At 47.6% G+C, this 21,629-nt stretch overlaps 1 protein-coding gene across 2 annotated transcripts in view; it reads left to right on the forward strand.

The window, feature by feature from the left end:
- LOC115125320 (suppressor of hairless protein homolog) overlaps positions 1-21,629 on the forward strand; it is a 131,564-nt gene that overhangs the window by 53,539 nt on the left and 56,396 nt on the right. For both annotated transcript variants that reach the window (XM_065021955.1, XM_065021956.1), the window contains 2 exons: positions 2,908-2,946; positions 16,802-16,897. In XM_065021955.1, coding sequence (XP_064878027.1) covers positions 2,908-2,946; positions 16,802-16,897 — 135 coding nt within the window. The remainder of the gene's footprint in view (positions 1-2,907; positions 2,947-16,801; positions 16,898-21,629) is intronic.

Genomic DNA, 21,629 nt, shown 5'->3' on the forward strand with positions numbered 1-21,629 from the left:
TTCTCTCTCCCTCTCTCTCTTTCTCCCTCTCTCTCTCCCTCATCTCTCTCCCCTCTCTCTTCTCCCTCTCTCTCTCCCCTCTCTCTTCTCCCTCATCTCTCTCTCCCTCTCTCTTCTCCCTCATCTCTCTCCTCATCTCTCTCTCTTCTCCCTCATCTCTCCTTCTCTCTTCTCCCTCATCTCTCCCTCTCTCTCTTCATCTCTCTCTTCTCTCCTCCTCTCTCTTCTCCCTCATCTCTCCCATCTCTCTCTTCTCCTCATCTCTCTCCCTCTCTCTCTTCTCCCTCTCTCTCTCTTCTCCCTCATCTCTCTCTCTCTCTCTCTTCTCCTCTCTCATTCTCCTCATCTCTCCTCTCTCTCTCTCTCTCCCTCTCTCTCCTCTCTCTCCCTCTCTTCTCCCTCATCTCTCCCTTCTCTCTCCTCTCTCTTCTCCCCTCATCTCTCTCTTCTCTCTCTCTTCTCTCTCTCTTCTCTCCTCATCTTCTCCCTTCTCTCCTCCCTCTCTCTCTTCTCCCTCATCTCTCTTTCCCTCTCTTCTCTCTCTCTCTCCTCCCTCTCTCTTCTCTCCCTCCTCTCTCTCCCCCTCTCATCTCTCCTTTTTCTCTCTCTACTCCCTCATCTCTTCTTTCTCTCTCTCTCTCCTCCCTCTCTCTCTTCTCCCTCATCTCTTCCCCTTTCTCTCATCCCTCTCTCTCTCTCTCCCTCATCTCTCCCCCTTTCTCTTCTCCCTCATCTCTCCCTTCTCTCTCTTCTCTCTCCTTTCCCCTCTCTCTCTTCTCCCCATCTCTCTCTTCTCCCTCTCTCTCTCTCTTTCTCCTCTCTCTCTCTCTCTTCTCCCTCATCTCTCTTCCCCCATCTCTCTTCTCCCTCATCTCTCTCCCCCTCATCTCTCTCTTTCTCTCTCCTCATCTCTCTCCTTCTCTCTTCTCTCCCCATCTCTCTCTTCTCCCTCATCTCTCTCTTCTCCTCATCTCTCCCATCTCTCTCTTCTCCTCATCTCTCCCCCTCTCTCTCTTCTCCCTCATCTCTCTCTTCTCCCTCATCTCTCCCTTCTCTCTTCTCTCCTCTCTCCTTCTCTCTTCTCTCTCTTCTTTCTCTCTTCTCCCTCATCTCTCCCTTCTCTCTCTTCTCCCTCATCTCTCCCTTCTCTCTCCCTGTCTCTTCTCCCTCATCTCTCACTTCTCTCTCCCTCTCTCTCTTCTCCCTCATCGCTCCCTTCTCTTGCCCTCTCTCTCTTCTCCCTCATCTCTCCTTTTCTCCTCTCTCTCTCTTCTCCTCTCTCTCCTCTCTCTCTTCTCCCTCATCTCTCCCTTCTCTCTTCTCTCTCCCTCTCTCTCTCTCCTCATCTCCCCTCTCTCTCTCTTCTCCCTCATCTCTCCCTCTCTCTCTTCTCCCTCATCTCTCCCTCATCTCTCCTTCTCTTCTCCCTCTCATCTCTCCTCTCTCTCTCTCTCCCTCTCTTCTCCCTCATCTCTCCTTCTCTCCCTTCTCTCCCTCTCTCCCTCTCTCTCTTCTCCCTCTCTCCTTCTCCTCATCTCTCTCTCTCCCTCATCTCTCCTTCTCTCTCTCTCCCTCTCTCTCTCCTCTCTCTCTCTCTTTCTCTCTCTATCTCCCTCATCTCTCCATCTTCTCTCTCCCTCTCTCTTCTCCCTCATCTCTCCCTTCTCTCTCTTCTCCCTCATCTCTCCTCCTCATCTCTCTCTTCTCCCTCTCTCTCCTCCTCATCTCTCCCTCTTCTCTCTTCTCCCTCATCTCTCCCTCTCTCTCTCCTCTCTCTCTCTCTCCTTCTCTCTCTCCTTCTCTCTCCTCTCTCTCTTCTCCCTCATCTCTCCCCTCTCTCTACCTCCCTCTCTCTCTTCTCCCTCATCTCTCCCCCCTCTCTCTTCTCCCTCATCTCTCTCTTCTCCCTCATCTCTCCCTCTCTCTCTCTCTCTCCTCATCTCTCCCTCTCCTCTTCTCCCCCTCTCTCTCTCTCTTCTCTTCTCTCTCCCTCTCTCTTCTCCCTCATCTCTCTCCCTTCTCTTCTCCCTCTCTCTCTTCTCCCTCTCTCTCCTCTCCTCTCTCTTCTTCTCTCTCCCTCTCTCTCTCTTCTTCTCTCATCTCTTCTCTCTCTTCTCTCCCTCTCTCTCTCCTCTCTCTCTTCTCCCTCTCTCTCCCCTCTCTCTCTCCCTCTCTCTCTCTCCCTCATCTCTCCCCTCTCTCCTTCTCTCTCTCTCTCTCTCTCTCCCTCATCTCTCCCTTCTCTCTCTTCTCCCTCATCTCTCCCTTATCTCTGTCTTCTCCCTCATCTCTCCTTCTCTCTCTCTCTCTCTTCTCCTCATCTCTCCTTCTCTCTCCCCTGTCTCTCTTCTCCCTTCTCTCTCCCTGTCTCTCTTCTCCCTTCTCTCTCCCTTCTCTCTCCCTTCTCTCTCTTCTCCCTCATCTCTCCCTTCTCTCTCTCTTCTCTCTCCCTCTCTCTCTTATCGCTCCCTTCTCTTGCCCTCTCTCTCTTCTCCCTCATCTCTCCCTTCTCTCTCCCTCCTCTCTCGCTCTCTCTCTTCTCCCTCATCTCTCCCTTCTCTCTGTCTTCTCCCTCATCTCTCCCTTATCTCTGTCTTCTCCCTCATCTCTCCCTTCTCTCTCCCTCTCTCTTCTCCCTCATCGCTCCCTTCTCTCTCCCTCTCTCCCCTCTCTCTCTTCTCCCTTCTCTTCTCCCTCATCTCTCTCTCTTTCTCTGTGTTAAGGTGTCCGTCCTCGCCACCTGTCTGTGTTTGGCCACTGTGTCACATGGTCTCATGCTGCTGCAGCCACCTCTCTGTCTCTCTCTGTGTCTGTAACCAGGTGTGCTTTCTCATCTCCTACCGTGTGTGTGTGTGTGTGTGTGTGTGTTTTAGCTGTGTACTCAGGTTTTGGTCTCTTTCTCTGCAGGAAGTTTGGGGAGCGCCCTCAACCACAGCGCCTAACAAGGTGAGTACACACACACACACACACACACGCATTTCAGTATGCTTGTTTTATTCACAGACAGTTCAACAGGGCTTGTTATGATTAGGGGTGAGATGAGGCCAGGAGACTGGTCTCAGCAGTGTTAGGTCTGTGGGTCCTTTGGTCAGTCAGCCTGGAGAGAGAGAGAGGAGGATATTTGTGTGTGTGCCTGTCAAATCAGATTTTATTGGTCACAGACACGTGGTAAGCAGATGTTATTGTGAGTGTAGCAAAATTATTTTGCTTCTAGATCCGACAGTGTAGCAATATCTAACAGGTAATATTTAAAAATTCCACAACCAAATCTAATATCTAACGCAATCCCCAACCGAATCTGATATCTAACGCAATCCCCAACCGAATCTGATATCTAACGCAATCCCCAACCGAATCTGATATCTAACGCAATCCCCAACCGAATCTGATATCTAACGCAATTCCCAACCGAATCTGATATCTAACGCAATCCCCAACCGAATCTGATATCTAACGCAGTCCCCAACCGAATCTGATATCTAACGCAGTCCCCAACCGAATCTGATATCTAACGCAGTCCCCAACCGAATCTGATATCTAACGCAATCCCCAACCGAATCTGATATCTAACGCAATCCCCAACCGAATCTGATATCTAACGCAATCCCCAACCGAATCTGATATCTAACGCAATCCCCAACCTAATCTGATATCTAACGCAATCCCCAACCGAATCTGATATCTAACGCAATCCCCAACCGAATCTGATATCTAACGCAATCCCCAACCGAATCTGATATCTAACGCAATCCCCAACCGAATCTGATATCTAACGCTATCCCCAACCGAATCTGATATCTAACGCTATCCCCAACCGAATCTGATATCTAACGCTATCCCCAACCGAATCTGATATCTAACGCAATCCCCAACCGAATCTGATATCTAACGCAATCCCCAACCGAATCTGATATCTAACGCAATCCCCAACCGAATCTGATATCTAACGCAATCCCCAACCGAATCTGATATCTAACGCAATCCCCAACCGAATCTGATATCTAACGCAATCCCCAACCGAATCTGATATCTAACGCAATCCCCAACCGAATCTGATATCTAACGCAATCCCCAACCGAATCTGATATCTCTCTGTGTGTACCTATGCGTGCCGCTCCAAGGGGAAAATGAGCGGTTGAGCATTCTCTGGAACATACAAGCGTTGTTTTGGAGGGGGCCCTGGCCTCTCCCCCTCTTGATCTCTCCCCCTCTGCATTCACCGAACATTTGTTACCGACGATTGGGAGAAAGACACTGTGGTGAGTTTAGAGATGTTGTCTATGAAAGGTGTGTGTGTGTGTGTGTGTGTGTGCGGCTGTGTTTTTGTGTGTGTGTGTGCGGCTGTGTCTGTGTTGCGGTTACCCCATAGCGTGGCCCTGTTGATTTTAGTTTGGCAGTGACGGGGGCAGCTAAAAGCCAGGATCCTCCAGGGGCTGCTAAGTCTCGGGTCCTTCAGGGCCCCACTGTCAGCCAGGCTGTTCCACTGTTCAGCTGATACAAAACACACTGTAGACTGCTTGAAATGCCGCCTGGCTTTGTTGCAGGGGAAACTTCAGAGACACTTGAGACTCATTCTGAAAATGAAAATCTATAATATATGCTGAGAGATCGGACTCACCTGTAGGATAAATGAATGTAGGCTGTATTAATTGTCATGTGATTTTAATGAACTAGAATGTGCCTGACGTCACAAATTAAGTTGACATGGGGGGGGGGTTCAGTTTCCTCTGACAGTCAATTCTCAGCCCATTGTGCCTTAATGACATGCTGACTGACATGACTGTTGATGTTTTCATTTAACCCACGGGTCCTGGGTTGAGGACGCGTGTCATGTCCCCTTTGTGATCCAAAGGGACTCGAGGACTCTTTGTGTGTGTGTGTGTGTGTGTGTGTGTGTGTGCCCCTCCCTGTCCTAGCCAGCTGCTGGTTTGTATTTATTTATTTATTTAACCTTTATTTAACTAGGGCAAGTCAGTTAAGAACACATTTTTATTAACAATGATGGCCTAACCCGGACGACGCTGGGGGGGTCTGGGTGATTCCACTCTATTCTGGTGTAGCTAGACACTGTGACAGATACACTGGACATATTCTGCTCTGCCTTATCTGTAGCCAGGCTTAACTCCACACACGCAGACACATCATTACTGACCCCCACTTTGCCCTTTGTCTCTGTCTATCTGTCTGTCAATCTCTCTGCCAGTGGCACACAAAGCTATACCACTAGTCTATAGCTTTCTGTTGTATACCGCTAGCCTGTAGCTTTCTGTTGTATACCACTAGTCTATAGCTTTCTGTTGTATACCGCTAGTCTATAGCTTTCTGTTGTATACCGCTAGCCTGTAGCTTTCTGTTGTATACCACTAGTCTATAGCTTTCTGTTGTATACCGCTAGCCTGTAGCTTTCTGTTGTATACCGCTAGCCTGTAGCTTTCTGTTGTATACCGCTAGCCTGTAGCTTTCTGTTGTATACCACTAGTCTATAGCTTTCTGTTGTATACCGCTAGTCTATAGCTTTCTGTTGTATACCGCTAGCCTGTAGCTTTCTGTTGTATACCGCTAGTCTATAGCTTTCTGTTGTATACCGCTAGCCTGTAGCTTTCTGTTGTATACCGCTAGCCTGTAGCTTTCTGTTGTATACCGCTAGCCTATAGCTTTCTGCTGTATACCACTAGCCTGTAGCTTTCTGTTGTATACCGCTAGCCTGTAGCTTTCTGTTGTATACCGCTAGCCTGTAGCTTTCTGTTGTATACCGCTAGTCTATAGCTTTCTGTTGTATACCACTAGCCTGTAGCTTTCTGTTGTATACCACTAGACTGTAGCTTTCTGTTGTATACCGCTAGCCTGTTGCTTTCTGTTGTATACCGCTAGCCTGTAGCTTTCTGTTGTATACCGCTAGCCTGTAGCTTTCTGTTGTATACCACTAGCCTGTAGCTTTCTGTTGTATACCGCTAGTCTATAGCTTTCTGTTGTATACCACTAGCCTGTAGCTTTCTGTTGTATACCGCTAGCCTGTTGCTTTCTGTTGTATACCGCTAGCCTGTAGCTTTCTGTTGTATACCGCTAGCCTGTAGCTTTCTGTTGTATACCGCTAGCCTGTAGCTTTCTGTTGTATACCGCTAGCCTGTAGCTTTCTGTTGTATACCAGTAGCCTGTAGCTTTCTGTTGTATACCACTAGTCTATAGCTTTCTGTTGTATACCGCTAGTCTATAGCTTTCTGTTGTATACCGCTAGTCTATAGCTTTCTGTTGTATACCGCTAGCCTGTTGCTTTCTGTTGTATACCGCTAGCCTGTAGCTTTCTGTTGTATACCGCTAGCCTGTAGCTTTCTGTTGTATACCGCTAGCCTGTAGCTTTCTGTTGTATACCGCTAGCCTGTAGCTTTCTGTTGTATACCGCTAGCCTGTAGCTTTCTGTTGTATACCGCTAGCCTGTAGCTTTCTGTTGTATACCGCTAGCCTGTAGCTTTCTGTTGTATACCGCTAGCCTGTAGCTTTCTGTTGTATACCGCTAGCCTGTAGCTTTCTGTTGTATGCCGCTAGCCTGTAGCTTTCTGTTGTATGCCGCTAGCCTGTAGCTTTCTGTTGTATGCCGCTAGCCTGTAGCTTTCTGTTGTATGCCGCTAGCCTGTAGCTTTCTGTTGTATACCGCTAGCCTGTAGCTTTCTGTTGTATACCGCTAGCCTGTAGCTTTCTGTTGTATACCGCTAGCCTGTAGCTTTCTGTTGTATGCCGCTAGCCTGTAGCTTTCTGTTGTATGCCGCTAGCCTGTAGCTTTCTGTTGTATGCCGGTAGCCTGTAGCTTTCTGTTGTATGCCGCTAGCCTGTAGCTTTCTGTTGTATACCGCTAGCCTGTAGCTTTCTGTTGTATACCGCTAGCCTGTAGCTTTCTGTTGTATACCGCTAGCCTATAGCTTTCTGTTGTCATGTAGCTTGTCCCCTTTGCTTGGTGTGTCCATGTGACTCTTGGCTTGTTTGAACATCATTTTACGTTTACATTTTAGTCATTTAGCAGACGCTGTTATTCAGAGCGACTAACCGTAAGTAATGTTAGTGAGTGCATACATTTTCGTTCTGGTCCCCCGTGGGAATCAAACCGACAACCCTGGCGTTGCAAGCACTATGCTCTACCAACATGTTTTCATTGCATGTTTAGTTTTTCTGTCCAGTATTGACTTGTGTAGTATTGATCTGTCCGGCTTTTCCTATTCAGTTTTCGTTGTGATGTGCTGTAGCATCTCTTGTGTGGTTGCGTACCTCGCATCTCCTTGCATGTCTCTTTTGTTTGTGTGTTGTGTGTTCTGGTTATCTCTTGTTGCGTGTGTTTTGTTGCATGGCTGTTGTAGTGTGCTGTGCGTGTCGGCGGTGCGTGTCGGCGGTGCGTGTCGGCTGTACGTGTGGTGGTGAAATGCCACTCTCAAATCAGATGACTTGGGTCCAGGTCCTAAGATTATCACCCACCACCTCAGTTCAGTCGTTCAGACACTAACATCTTAGATGGTAGGCAATTAAGGTCACAGTTATGAAAACTTAGGACACTAAAGAGGCCTTTCTACTGACTCTGAAAAACACCAAAAGAAAGATGCCCAGTGTCCCTGCTCATCTGCGTGAATGTGACTTAGACATGCTGCAAGGAGGCATGAGGACTGCAGATGTGGCCCAAAAAATAAATTGCAATGTCCGTACTGTGAGGCGCCTAGGACAGTGCTACAGGGGGACAGGACGGACAACTGATCGTCCTCGCAGTGGCAGACCACGCGTAACAACACCTGCACAGCATCTGTACATCCGAACATCACACCTGCGGGACAGGTACAGGATGGCAACAACAACTTCCCGAGTTACACCAGGAACGGACAATCTCTCCATCAGTGCTCAGACTGTCCGCAAGAGGCTGAGAGAGGCTGGACTGAGGGCTTGTAGGCCTGTTGTAAGGCAGGTCCTCACCAGACATCACCAGCAACAACGTCGCCTATGGACACAAACCCACCGTCGTTGGACCAGACAGGACTGGCAAAAAGTGCTCTTCACTGACGAGTCGCGGTTTTGTCTCACCAGTGGTGATAGTCGGATTTGCATTTATCGTTGAAGGAATGAGCGTTTCACCCTGGCCTGTACTCTGGAGCGGGATCGATTTGGAGGTGGAGGGTCTGTCATGGTTTGGGGCGGTGTGTCACCAGATCATCGGACTGAGCTTGTCATTGCAGGCAATCTCAACGGTGTGAGTTACAGGGAAGACATCCTCCTCCCTCATGTGGTACCCTTCCTGCAGGCTCATCCTGACATGACCCTCCAGCATGACAATGCCACCAGCCATACTGCTCATTCTGTGCATGATTTCCTGCAAGACAGGAATGTCAGTGTTCTGCCATGGCCAGTGAAGAGCCCGGATCTCAATCCCATTGAGCACGTCTGGGACCTGTTGGATCGGAGGGTGAGGGCCAGGGGCATTGCCCCCCCCAGAAATGAACTGGGAACTTGCAGGTGCCTTGGTGGAAGAGTGAGGTAACATCTCACAGCAGGAACTGACAAATCTGGTGCAGTCCATGAGGAGGAGATGCACTGCAGTACTTAATGCAGCTGGTGGCCACACCAGATACTGACTGTTACTTTTGATTTGGATCCCCACTTTGTTCAGGGACACATTATTCCATTTCTGTTAGTCACGTGTCTGTGGAACTTGTTCAGTTTTATGTCTCAGTTGTTCATAGAAATATTTACACGTGTTAAGTTTGCTGAAAATGAACGCAGTTGACAGTGAGAGGATGTTTCTTAGCCGATAGAAAGTCATTGAATAATAGATTAAACAGATAGTAAACAAAGTGTCTGTCCTATATCTGAGATCATGGAATTATATTTTTTATACATTTTTAACCCCCTTTTTTTTTAGGCACAAACTACTTCCATATATACATTACTTCTATTCATATATATATTTTTTAACTGGTACCTGGCTACTTTCAGACGAGTCTTGATGCTTTTGGTGTCCCTGAGCAAAACAACCGACAGGTGCGTTCGTTAACTATTCAGACCCCTCCCCCTTTTCCACGTTTTATTACATTACAGCCTTCTTCTAAAATGGATTAAATATATATTATATTATTTTCTCTCGATCTACACACAATATCGTATAATGACAAACCGAGAACAGGTTTTTAGAAATGTTTACAAATTTATTAAAAACAGATACCTTATTTACATAAGTATTCAGACCCTTTGCTATGAGACTTGAAATTGAGCTCAGGTGCATTCTGTTTCCATTTGATCATCCTTGAGATGTTTCTACAACTTGATTGGAGTCCACCTGTGGTACATTCAATTGATTGGACATGATTTGGAAAGGCACACACCTGCCTATATAAGGTCTCACAGTAAGCCAATCAGGCCTTTATGGTGGAGTGGCCAGACGGAAGCCACATGACAGCCCACTTGGAGTTTTCCAAAAGTCACCTAAAGAACCCTAAAACCATGAGCAACACGCATCTCTGGTCTGATGAAACCAAGATTGAACTCTTTGGCTTGAATGCCAAGCGTAACGTCTGGAGGAAACCTGGCACCATCCCTACGGTTAAGCATGTTATGATGCTGTGCGAATGTATTTCAGTGGCATGGACTGGGAGACCTAGTCAGGATCGAGGGAAAAATCAACGGAGCGAAGTACAGAGAGATCCTTGATTGAAAGCTGCTCCAGAGCACTCAGGACCTCAGACTGGGGCGAAGGTTCACCTTCCAACAGGACAATGAACCCAAGCACGCAGCCAAGACGACGCAGGAGTGGCTTCGGGACAAGTCTCTGAATGTCCTTGAGTGGCCCAGCCAGAGCCCGGAGTGACCTGAAAACAGCTGTGCAGCGACGCTCCCCATCCAACCTGACAGAGCTTGAGAAGATATGCAGAGAAAAATGGGAGAAACTCCTCAAATACAGGTGTGGCAAACTTGAAGCTTCACACGCAGGAAAATTCACTGCCAAATGTGACTCACTGCCAAATGTGACTCACTGCCAAATGTGACTCACTGCCAAATGTGACTCACTGCCAAATGATTCAACAAAATAGAGTAAAGGCTCTGAATAGTTATGAGATTTTTGTTTTCTTTTTACAAAATGTGCTAATATTATGGGGTATTGTGTGTAAAATGATTTAATTTTAGATGTTTTTATTTTATTTAAATGAAAGTTGATCCATTTAGGCCATTCATATCCACAAAATGTGGAAAAAGTCCATGGGTCTATATACTTTCCGACTGGTCATGGTGTTGGTCTATAGGTTAATTAGAATCATTTAGTGGAATTAAATTGGCAGTAGTGTCCAGTAATATTAGTTATTTATCACACACGTACAGTATACAGATACAAAGTCTTTGAGATAAAATCTGTCAGACAGCAGGAGCACATTTTAAAACATACTTAATTGTTTGAAACCTGGACGTTTTAATACCATATTATGAGGCGTGTCTTACCTTACTTAATAATAGTATCCTATTAGATGATTAAAATGTCTAAATTACATCGGTCGCATGAAACCGCTTTCATGTGCAGTACCCTTCTGGACAATGCTGTTTTCCCGCCAATTGCATTATGGAAGGAACATTCAGATGTAGCCTACTGCCTTGTGTGCATTGCATTATGGAAGGAACATTCAGATGTAGCCTACTGCCTTGTGTGCATTGCATTATGGAAGGAACATTCAGATGTAGCCTACTGCCTTGTGTGCATTGCATTATGGAAGGAACATTCAGATGTAGCCTACTGCCTTGTGTGCATTGCTGCGCTTATCATGTGAAGAAATAATAGTTTTATCAGAATTTTAATTTGATGTATTCCTACTGGTTGTATGAATTTGGGATCTATTGTCCCACAACTAATTTAAAATGTTGCTGGTCAAATGGCCAGTGCCATATTTTCGTAACAGAAACGTGTGTGTGTGTGTGTGTGTGGTGTGTGTGTGTGTGTGTGTGTGTGTGTGTGTGTGTGTGTGTGTGTAAATATGATGTGTGAATGCTGGTTGAACTTGGCCTTGTGCAGTCTGGCCCCTCCAGGGGTGTAATAGATTAATGGTGCTGCCTTCACACACACCACGACAACAACCACATCTTAACCAGCAGTCGTCCTCCAGGACTGTCAGTATGAACATGGGACAACAGTCTTACTATAGGACCAATCATTTGTAACCAGGATTGAAATGCATTCATTGGTTTTTGACAAAGATCTGCTTTTGGAATATCCCATTGTTTTTGTGGAGAACAGTCCTGTTACTCTCTAATCCTACTTTAACTATCAACTAGTGATGGGGGGGAATTGAATATTATTTTTGACAATATATTGCAATATTATTTTTTGCACTAGTTTGCTGAATTTTTTTTCTTCATAGTTTGTTCTCCATCTTTTAAAATGATTTCCATGACTGATCAAAACTGGTTTTCTCATGGCTCTCTCTGGTTCTTGTGCAGCAGACATACGATGAGCAATATGTTTGGAAAATCGAATTGTAATAAAATCACAGTATCAAATCTCAATACATATAGAATCTCAAAATATGTCGTATTTTTGCGATAATATTGTATCATAAGGTCCCTGGCAATTCCCAGCTCTACAATCAACCAGTGCTTGTGAGGTATAAAAAACAAAGAGGCTATTTTCTACTCTAGATGCTGCAGCAATCTCTCACTCTTTTCTCTCTTTCTTTCTTTCGTTCTTTCTTGGTTAGCTCTGAGGCCTTCTCCGCCAGTCAGCTCTGATCCAACAACAAATAGGGTAGTTTACTTCCAGTCATCCACAGGGCAGCAGCCATATTTGTGAAGTGGCAACAACACACTGGTGTGAGTCTTAACCCACGCACTTCCTTAAAAGTCTCATCTTTAGGGTGGAACTGTCATTTCCCCTGCTCCGACAACACAAGGTACTAGCTACAAACACAACGGACCAACGAGAAAAACAAACTACAAAATGCCTTCGCCAATGTGACAGCTCAGGTTTTTCTTCTTTTTTTTTTTCCTCTTCTAGAAGTTGTTACTTAGGCACAGATCCAGGATGAGCCTAGCCACCACATATCCAAATAGTGATCATTAGGCAGGGAAGTGCAAAACTGTCCTCAGACCAGTGTCTAGGGGTCACGTTAATACCACCTTAGTCTGATGTCACAACAGGAAGGTCACAATCAGTATCAGTGGTGTCCAATGGCACCCTGTGAGCATGACATGACCGTGTTCTGAGCTGAACGAGTGTGTTCCCCTGTAATCACTCAGGGGGGTGTGTTCCCCTGTAATCACTCAGGGGTGCGTGTGTGCGCGCGTGTGTGTGTGTGTGTGTGTGTGTGTGTGTGTGTGTGTGCGTGTGCGTGTGTGTGTGTGTGCACGCCCAGTGCCATGCCAAAGCAACATGTAGAAATATCAGTGGAGATCACTAGCATCAGATGACTATAGGCACCGCAGAGTGGTGTCCGTCAGATGACTATAGGCACCGCAGAGTGGTGTCCGTCAGATGACTACAGGCACCGCAGAGTGGTGTCCGTCAGATGACTATAGGCACCGCAGAGTGGTGTCCGTCAGATCACTACAGGCACCGCAGAGTGGTGTCCGTCAGATGACTACAGGCACCGCAGAGTGGTGTCCATCAGATGACTACAGGCACCGCAGAGTGGTGTCCGTCAGATGACTACAAGCACCGCAGAGTGGTGTCCGTCAGATGACTACAAGCACCGCAGAGTGGTGTCCGTCAGATGACTATAGACACCGCAGAGTGGTGTCCGTCAGATGACTACAGGCACCGCAGAGTGGTGTCCGTCAGATGATTATAGACACCGCAGAGTGGTGTCCGTCAGATGACTATAGACACCGCAGAGTGGTGTCCGTCAGATGACTACAGGCACCGCAGAGTGGTGTCCATCAGATGATTATAGACACCGCAGAGTGATCTGTTTTTTTTCCATCCATCTTGCTCTGGCCTTGGTTAGTGAGGGTTAGTCCACTAAGGGTTAGTGAAGTGTAGTAACCTGTGGTTCCCTGCCTCCCTCCTAGACCTCCCTCTCGTGATTCAGGGGACTCCTTGCTTTCTGTAAGATAGGCCTGTCTAGTGTGTGTGTGGACTGGGTGGTATATTGTATTTTACTAGACACCACTATTGATGCACGGACCAGTTTTGTTTTTTACTTGCCCTTCTATAACCAATGTATGGTTTGTTAAAAGTGATACGCACCCCGCCCCTGGTCGCTCATGGAGTGATGTTGATGTTTTTCGACCACAAGATAATTTGCCAACCAATTCTCTTCAGTCTGTGCAGCAGACACAACAATATGTTGATGACAACGATGCTGTTTCCGCTTCTTAATATAAATCCACAAGCGTTCTATAATTACACTGTTAGTTTGTATGTCTTACTGTCTGCAAACAGCAAGTATGTTTATTTATTTGATCAAGTTGCAGATAAAACACTGTTAGCTGCTAATCTCTAGCTAGCTGCGTTAGTTGGCTAGCTGTCTAGCTAATCAGCATGTTTATGCAACCGTATCTTCTAAATCCGAGAGAAATAGGGGACGCATGAATATGTTGGCTACATGAAGTAAGAGAACATTTAATGTAGCCAAAGTTTATAGGGTCCCACTCCCCTGGGAAACACTGACCAACACTTTGGTTCCTACCCCTGTCACAATAATGCCTCTTTGGCTTTTTCATTCATTGTCATGTCAAACAACACTGTGTTCAAAGTGCCCAGTATTATATTCTAACTATAGAATTAGAATAATCATTCCCACAATTACCCCTGATAATTTCCATGATTCCAACAGTTCACCCAACAGTTCACCCAAGTCCAATCGCAATTGGGGCGGCAGGTAGCCTAGTGGTTAGAGCGTTGGACTTGTAACCGAAAGTTGCAAGATCGAATCCCTGAGCTGACAAGGTAAAAATCTGTCGTTCTGCCCCTGAACAGGCGGTTAACCCACTGTTTCTAGGCCGTTATTGAAAGTAAGAATTTGTTCTTAACTGACTTGCCTAGTTAAATAAAGGTAAAAATGTATGCAATATTGCCTTTTGATGGAAGTTTAATTGAACAGTATAAAACAATCGGAATGCAGAAAGCCCCGTTTAAAAACACTTAAAATGTATGTGTTGACCCTAAGGTCAAGCACTACTCCTAGAACTGGTATTATTCAAAAACCACAAATACCGCCAAATAGCATCACCCCGCCAAATAGCATCATCCCGCCAAATAGCATCATCCCACCAAATACCGCCATCCCCCCAAATGGCATCATCCCCCCAAATGGCATCATCCCCCAAAATGGCATCATCCCGCCAAATGGCATCATCCCGCCAAATGGCATCATCCCGCCAAATAGCATCATCCCGCCAAATAGCATCATCCCGCCAAATAGCATCATCCCGCCAAATAGCATCATCCCGCCAAATAGCATCATCCCGCCAAATACCGCCATCCCGCCAAATAGCATCACCCCGCCAAATAGCATCATCCCGCCAAATAGCATCACGCCGCCAAATAGCATCATCCTGTCAACAACAAAAAATGTAGTGCTATGATATTTTGGCCATATCTCCCAGCCCTAATGTATGTGTATGACTCCCTTTCTGTGTCACTGGACGTGTCAAGGTGACACTGACATCTGTGCAAATGGGCCATTGTGTCTGCTCAGGGTGACCCTTGACCCCTGCTAGTCTGAAGACCTTTAGCTGTGTGCTTCTCAACGAGTACACACACAGTAACCAGGTGTCTATCCAACATTTTTTAAGCCAGTAAAGAACGTTGGATATTTTTTTTATGTGCCCGGCCTGATGGAAACAGCACATTTGTCGGTCAAATTTCCAAATGTAGACTAAATAAAAAAATACACTAGACAAGGTGGGATCTTTTTGTGCCGGTAAAATTAATTATGTGAGAAATGGTGGTGGAAACGTTTTTATGCGCAGACATTGCCATAATAACCATCACATCAAAGTAAACTTAGCCACATGGTGTTCCGTTCTCCCGCTACAACTCGGAACAGTTTTATTATAATGTACTTCACAGGGTGGTGAAATTGCAAAGTGATGAGCTTGATGCTCTTTTACAATAAATATCGAGGGTCTCATTCTGGTGACACGATGATCGACGCTTGGCTTCCCTTTGACAAATAGAAATCCTGCTCTTTTGTCCATTATGTAGACTATACCCTTCCCTGTAGCTGGTAGCTGTTGGCTAGAGCACTGTTGCTAAGAGCGGAGTGGCCACATTCGCTCTATAACACAACATTTGTTGTGCCAAAACCGTAAGTAGAGTTGAAAATGCGATGGAAACCCATTTATGTTTTTGCTTAGGTGACAGAAGTAATTGAAGCACGGGCCTTTGCAACATTTTAACACGAGATGTGGATTCTTTGGTGGTGAGCTCAGGGCTTTGGTGGTGAGCTCAGGGCTTTGGTGGTGAGCTCAGGGCTTTGGTGGTGAACTCAGGGCTTTGGTGGTGAGCTCAGGGCTTTGGTGGTGAGCTCAGGGCTTTGGTGGTGAGCTCAGGGCTTTGGTGGTGAGCTCAGGGCTTTGGTGGTGAGCTCAGGGCTTTGGTGGTGAGCTCAGGGCTTTGGTGGTGAGCTCAGGGCTTTGGAGTTTTCTTTTTCCACTCCTTTCAGTCAACCCAGCTGGAGAGAACATAGCTTTTGGCACCGAACTGTGTGTCCATGTGTCTGTGTGTGAGCGGTCTGTGTGTGCAGAGTGTGTGTGTGTGTGTGTGTGTGTAAGCAACACAACCTTCAGCACACCAGAGAATTGGCTAATCAAACTGGAACTTGTCAAAATGTTCCCGTCTCTCCATGTTTCAAATGTTAGTCTTAGTGACCCTGAATTTTCACGTTCCTGTTTTTTGGTTTTATCTATACTGATCAAAAATATAAATGCAACGTGTAAAGTGTTAGTCCCATGTTTCATAAGCTGAAATAAAAGATCCCAGAAATGTTCCATACACAAATAAACTTATTTCTCTCAAATGTATTATTATTTTTTTATTTTATTTTATTTTTTACTTCGCTGTTAGTGAGCATTTCCCCTTTGCCAAGATAGTTCATCCACCTGACAGGTGTCACATATCAGGAAGCTGATTAAACGGTATGATCATTACACAGCTGCACCTTGTGCTGGGAACAATAAAAGGCCACTCTAAAATGTGCCGTTTTGTCACACAAAGCAATGCTACAGATGTCTCAAGTTTGCAATTAGCCGGATGACTGCAGGAATGTCCGCCATAGCTGTTGCCAGAGAATTGAATATTAGTTTCTCTATCATAAGCAGTCTCCAACATCGCTTTAAAGAATTTGGCAGTATCTCCAACCGGCCTCACAACCGCAGACCACGTGTAACCAAACCAGCCCAGGACCTCCACGTCCGGCTTCTTCACCTGCGGGATCGCCTGAAACCAGCCACCCGGACAGCTGATGAAACTAAGGAGTAATAAGGCCCTTTTGTGGGGAAAACAAATTCTGATTGGGTGGGCCTGGCTCCCAGTGGGTGGGCCTATGCCCTCCCAAGCCCACCCATGGCTGCACCCCTGCCCAATCGTGAAATCCATAGATTAGGTCCTAATTTATTTATTTAAATTGAGTGATTTCTTTATATGAACTGTAACTCAGTAAAATCGTTGAAATTGTTGCATGTTGCTTCTATATTTTTGATCAGTATACTTTATCTCTGTCACTTCTGTCATCTATACCTTGTTTATTTCAATGGATGGATAACAAACCTCTCTCTCATCTCTCCCTCTTTCCATCTTCTTTCCATCTTCTCCCCTCTTTCTAACTTCTCCCCTCTCTTCCCTTCTTCACAGAGAAGCGATGAGGAATTACCTGAAGGAGCGAGGAGACCAAACTGTCCTGATCCTGCATGCAAAGGTTGCCCAGAAATCTTATGGCAATGAAAAAAGGTAATCAACCACCACTTACCCTACACACCACTTACCCTACACACCACTTACCCTACACACCACTTACCCTACACACCACTTACCCTACACACCACACTTACCCTACACACCACACTTACCCTACGCACCACTTACCCTACGCACCACTTACCCTACGCACCACTTACCCTACGCACCACTTACCCTACGCACCACTTACCCTACGCACCACTTTCCACACTCCATACTTCCCACAGCCTCTACATGGTGTAGTACCTCCCACAGCCTCTACCTGGTGTAGTACCTCCCACAGCCCCTACATGGTGTAGTACCTCCCACAGCCCCTACATGGTGTATTACCTCCCACAGCCTCTACCTGGTGTAGTACCTCCCACAGCCCCTACCTGGTGTAGTACCTCCCACAGCCCCTACCTGGTGTAGTACCTCCCACAGCCCCTACATGGTGTAGTACCTCCCACAGCCCCTACATGGTGTAGTACCTCCCACAGCCCCTACATGGTGTAGTACCTCCCACAGCCCCTACCTGGTGTAGTACCTCCCACAGCCCCTACATGGTGTAGTACCTCCCACAGCCCCTACATGGTGTAGTACCTCCCACAGCTCCTACCTGGTGTAGTACCTCCCACAGCCTTTACATGGTGTAGTACCTCCCACAGCCTCTACATGGTGTAGTACCTCCCACAGCCTCTACCTGGTGTGGTACCTCCCACAGCCTCTACCTGGTGTGGTACCTCCCACAGCCTCTACCTGGTGTAGTACCTCCCACAGCCTCTACCTGGTGTAGTACCTCCCACAGCCTCTACCTGGTGTAGTACCTCCCACAGCCTCTACATGGTGTAGTACCTCCCACAGCCTCTACCTGGTGTAGTACCTCCCACAGCTCCTACCTGGTGTAGTACCTCCCACAGCCCCTACATGGTGTAGTACCTCCCACAGCCCCTACCTGGTGTAGTACCTCCCACAGCCCCTACATGGTGTAGTACCTCCCACAGCCTCTACCTGGTGTAGTACCTCCCACAGCTCCTACCTGGTGTAGTACCTCCCACAGCCTTTACATGGTGTAGTACCTCCCACAGCCTCTACATGGTGTAGTACCTCCCACAGCCTCTACATGGTGTAGTACCTCCCACAGCCTCTACCTGGTGTGGTACCTCCCACAGCCTCTACCTGGTGTGGTACCTCCCACAGCCTCTACCTGGTGTGGTACCTCCCACAGCCTCTACCTGGTGTAGTACCTCCCACAGCTCCTACCTGGTGTAGTACCTCCCACAGCCTCTACATGGTGTAGTACCTCCCACAGCCTCTACCTGGTGTGGTACCTCCCACAGCCTCTACCTGGTGTAGTACCTCCCACAGCCCCTACATGGTGTAGTACCTCCCACAGCCTCTACCTGGTGTAGTACCTCCCACAGCTCCTACCTGGTGTAGTACCTCCCACAGCCTTTACATGGTGTAGTACCTCCCACAGCCTCTACATGGTGTAGTACCTCCCACAGCCTCTACATGGTGTAATACCTCCCACAGCCCCTACCTGGTGTGGTACCTCCCACAGCCCCTACCTGGTGTAGTACCTCCCACAGCCCCTACCTGGTGTAGTACCTCCCACAGCCCCTACATGGTGTAGTACCTCCCACAGCCCCTACATGGTGTAGTACCTCCCACAGCCTCTACCTGGTGTAGTACCTCCCACAGCCTCTACCTGGTGTAGTACCTCCCACAGCCCCTACATGGTGTAGTACCTCCCACAGCCTCTACCTGGTGTAGTACCTCCCACAGCTCCTACCTGGTGTAGTACCTCCCACAGCCTTTACATGGTGTGGTACCTCCCACAGCCTCTACATGGTGTAGTACCTCCCACAGCCTCTACATGGTGTAGTACCTCCCACAGCCTCTACATGGTGTAGTACCCCGCACAGCACCTACCTGGTGTAGTACCTCCCACAGCACCTACCTGGTGTAGTACCTCCCACAGCTCCTACCTGGTGTAGTACCTCCCACAGCCTTTACATGGTGTAGTACCTCCCACAGCCTCTACATGGTGTAGTACCTCCCACAGCCTCTACCTGGTGTAGTACCTCCCACAGCCTCTACCTGGTGTAGTACCTCCCACAGCCTCTACCTGGTGTAGTACCTCCCACAGCCTCTACATGGTGTAGTACCTCCCACAGCCTCTACATGGTGTAGTACCTCCCACAGCCCCTACATGGTGTAGTACCTCCCACAGCCTCTACCTGGTGTGGTACCTCCCACAGCCTCTACCTGGTGTGGTACCTCCCACAGCCTCTACCTGGTGTGGTACCTCCCACAGCCTCTACCTGGTGTGGTACCTCCCACAGCCTCTACATGGTGTGGTACCTCCCACAGCCTCTACATGGTGTAGTACCTCCCACAGCCTCTACATGGTGTAGTACCTCCCACAGCCTCTACCTGGTGTAGTACCTCCCACAGCCTCTACCTGGTGTAGTACCTCCCACAGCCTCTACATGGTGTAGTACCTCCCACAGCCCCTACATGGTGTAGTACCTCCCACAGCCCCTACATGGTGTAGTACCTCCCACAGCTCCTACCTGGTGTAGTACCTCCCACAGCCTCTACCTGGTGTAGTACCTCCCACAGCCTCTACCTGGTGTAGTACCTCCCACAGCCTCTACATGGTGTAGTACCTCGCACAGCACCTACCTGTTGTAGTACCTCCCACAGCTCCTACCTGGTGTAGTACCTCCCACAGCCTCTACCTGGTGTAGTACCTCCCACAGTTCCTACCTGGTGTAGTACCTCCCACAGCTCCTACCTGGTGTAGTACCTCCCACAGCCCCTACCTGGTGTAGTACCTCCCACAGCCCTTACCTGGTGTAGTACCTCCCACAGCTCCTACCTGGTGTAGTACCTCCCACAGCTCCTACCTGGTGTAGTACCTCCCACAGCTCCTACCTGGTGTAGTACCTCCCACAGCACCTACCTGTTGTAGTACCTCCCACAGCACCTACCTGTTGTAGTACCTCCCACAGCACCTACCTGTTGTAGTACCTCCCACAGCTCCTCCCTGGTGTAGTACCTCCCACAGCACCTACCTGTTGTAGTACCTCCCACAGCACCTACCTGTTGTAGTACCTCCCACAGCACCTACCTGTTGTAGTACCTCCCACAGCACCTACCTGTTGTAGTACCTCCCACAGCACCTACCTGTTGTAGTACCTCCCACAGCCTTTACATGGTGTAGTACCTCCCACAGCCTCTACCTGGTGTAGTACCTCTCACAGCTCCTACCTGGTGTAGTACCTCCCACAGCACCTACCTGTTGTAGTACCTCCCACAGCCCCTACATAGTGTGTGTGATGACCTTCGCCCCAGTCGGCCCTACTCTGAGGTCCTGAGCGCTCTGGAGAAGGTTTTCATCAAGGATATCTCTGTACTTTGCTCCGCTCACCTTTCCCTCGATCCTGACTAGTCTCCCAGTCCCTGCCTCTGAAATACATCCCCACTGCAGGATGCTGCCACCACCATGCCTGTTGTAGTAACTAACACAGTCCCAACCCAAAAAAGGCACGTTGAAGAGTTCCCTGTTTCAATATAAGTCAATAGGTCAAGGATTAATAATATGGACTAAAAAGAGAAATCACATTCCGTTGTGTCTGTGTGTAACGTAGGTGTTTTGGCCCCTCCGGCTTTCCATCTCCTACTGCGTCCAGACGGGGTTAAGCGGTTAAGTTCTCTGCAGGGCACATCCAGGAGGTTAAAGGGTAGATGGTAGGGTTACAGGGTTGGGGAGCACACTGTGTTAGGTAGGGGGTTATGACTGAGTAGAAGTGGGTTGACTGTTTCCTAGTTGCTGTACTAATGTTAGGTTAGAATGGGGTATGTGGTGTGTGTAGGGAGTTAATGAGCTGTTCTGAATATGGTCATCCAGTTGTAGGGGATTAGACAGAATGAAGCCTCGCTCTCGCTCTCTCTCATGTACACAGTGCCTTAGGAAAGTGTTCATACTCCTGGACTTTTCCCACATCTTGTTAGGTTCCAGCCTTATTCTAAAATGTATTGAATTGTTTATTTCCCCCGTCATCAATCTACACACAATACCCCATAATGACATCACAATACCCCATAATGACATCACAATACCCCATAATGACAAAGTAAAAACAGGTTTTTAGAAATGTTTGCTAATATTATAGAAATTGTAAATATTATATTTCTGTATGTATTGAGACACTTTACTCTTTGTTGAAGCACCTTTGGCAGTGATTACAGCCTTGAGTCTTCTTGAGTATGATGCTACAAGCTTGGCACACCTGTATTTGGGGAGTTTCTCTCATTTTTCTCTGCAGATCCTCTCAAACTCTGTCAGGTTGGATGGGGAGCGTTGCTGCATAGCTATTTTCAGGTCTCTACAGAGATGTTAAATCGGGTTCAAGTCTGGGCTCTGGCTGGGCCATTCAATGACATTCAGAGACTTGTCCCGAAGCCACTCCTGCATTGTCTTGGCTGTGTGCTTGGGTTCGTTGTCCTGTTGGAAGGTGAACCTTCGCCCTACTCTGAGGTCCTGAGCGCTCTGGGGCAGGTTTCCATCAAGGAGCTCTCTGTTCTTCCTAGTCAGGACTAGATCCTGACTAGTCTCCTAGTCCCTGCCGCTGAAAAACATCCCCACAGCATGATGCTGCCACCACCATTCTTCACTGTAGGGATGGGTACCACGTTTCTTTCAGACATGATGCTTGGCATTCAGGTCAAAGAG

Source organism: Oncorhynchus nerka, linkage group LG8, assembly GCF_034236695.1.
Source record: "Oncorhynchus nerka isolate Pitt River linkage group LG8, Oner_Uvic_2.0, whole genome shotgun sequence".
In the NCBI taxonomy this organism is placed as follows: domain Eukaryota; kingdom Metazoa; phylum Chordata; class Actinopteri; order Salmoniformes; family Salmonidae; genus Oncorhynchus; species Oncorhynchus nerka.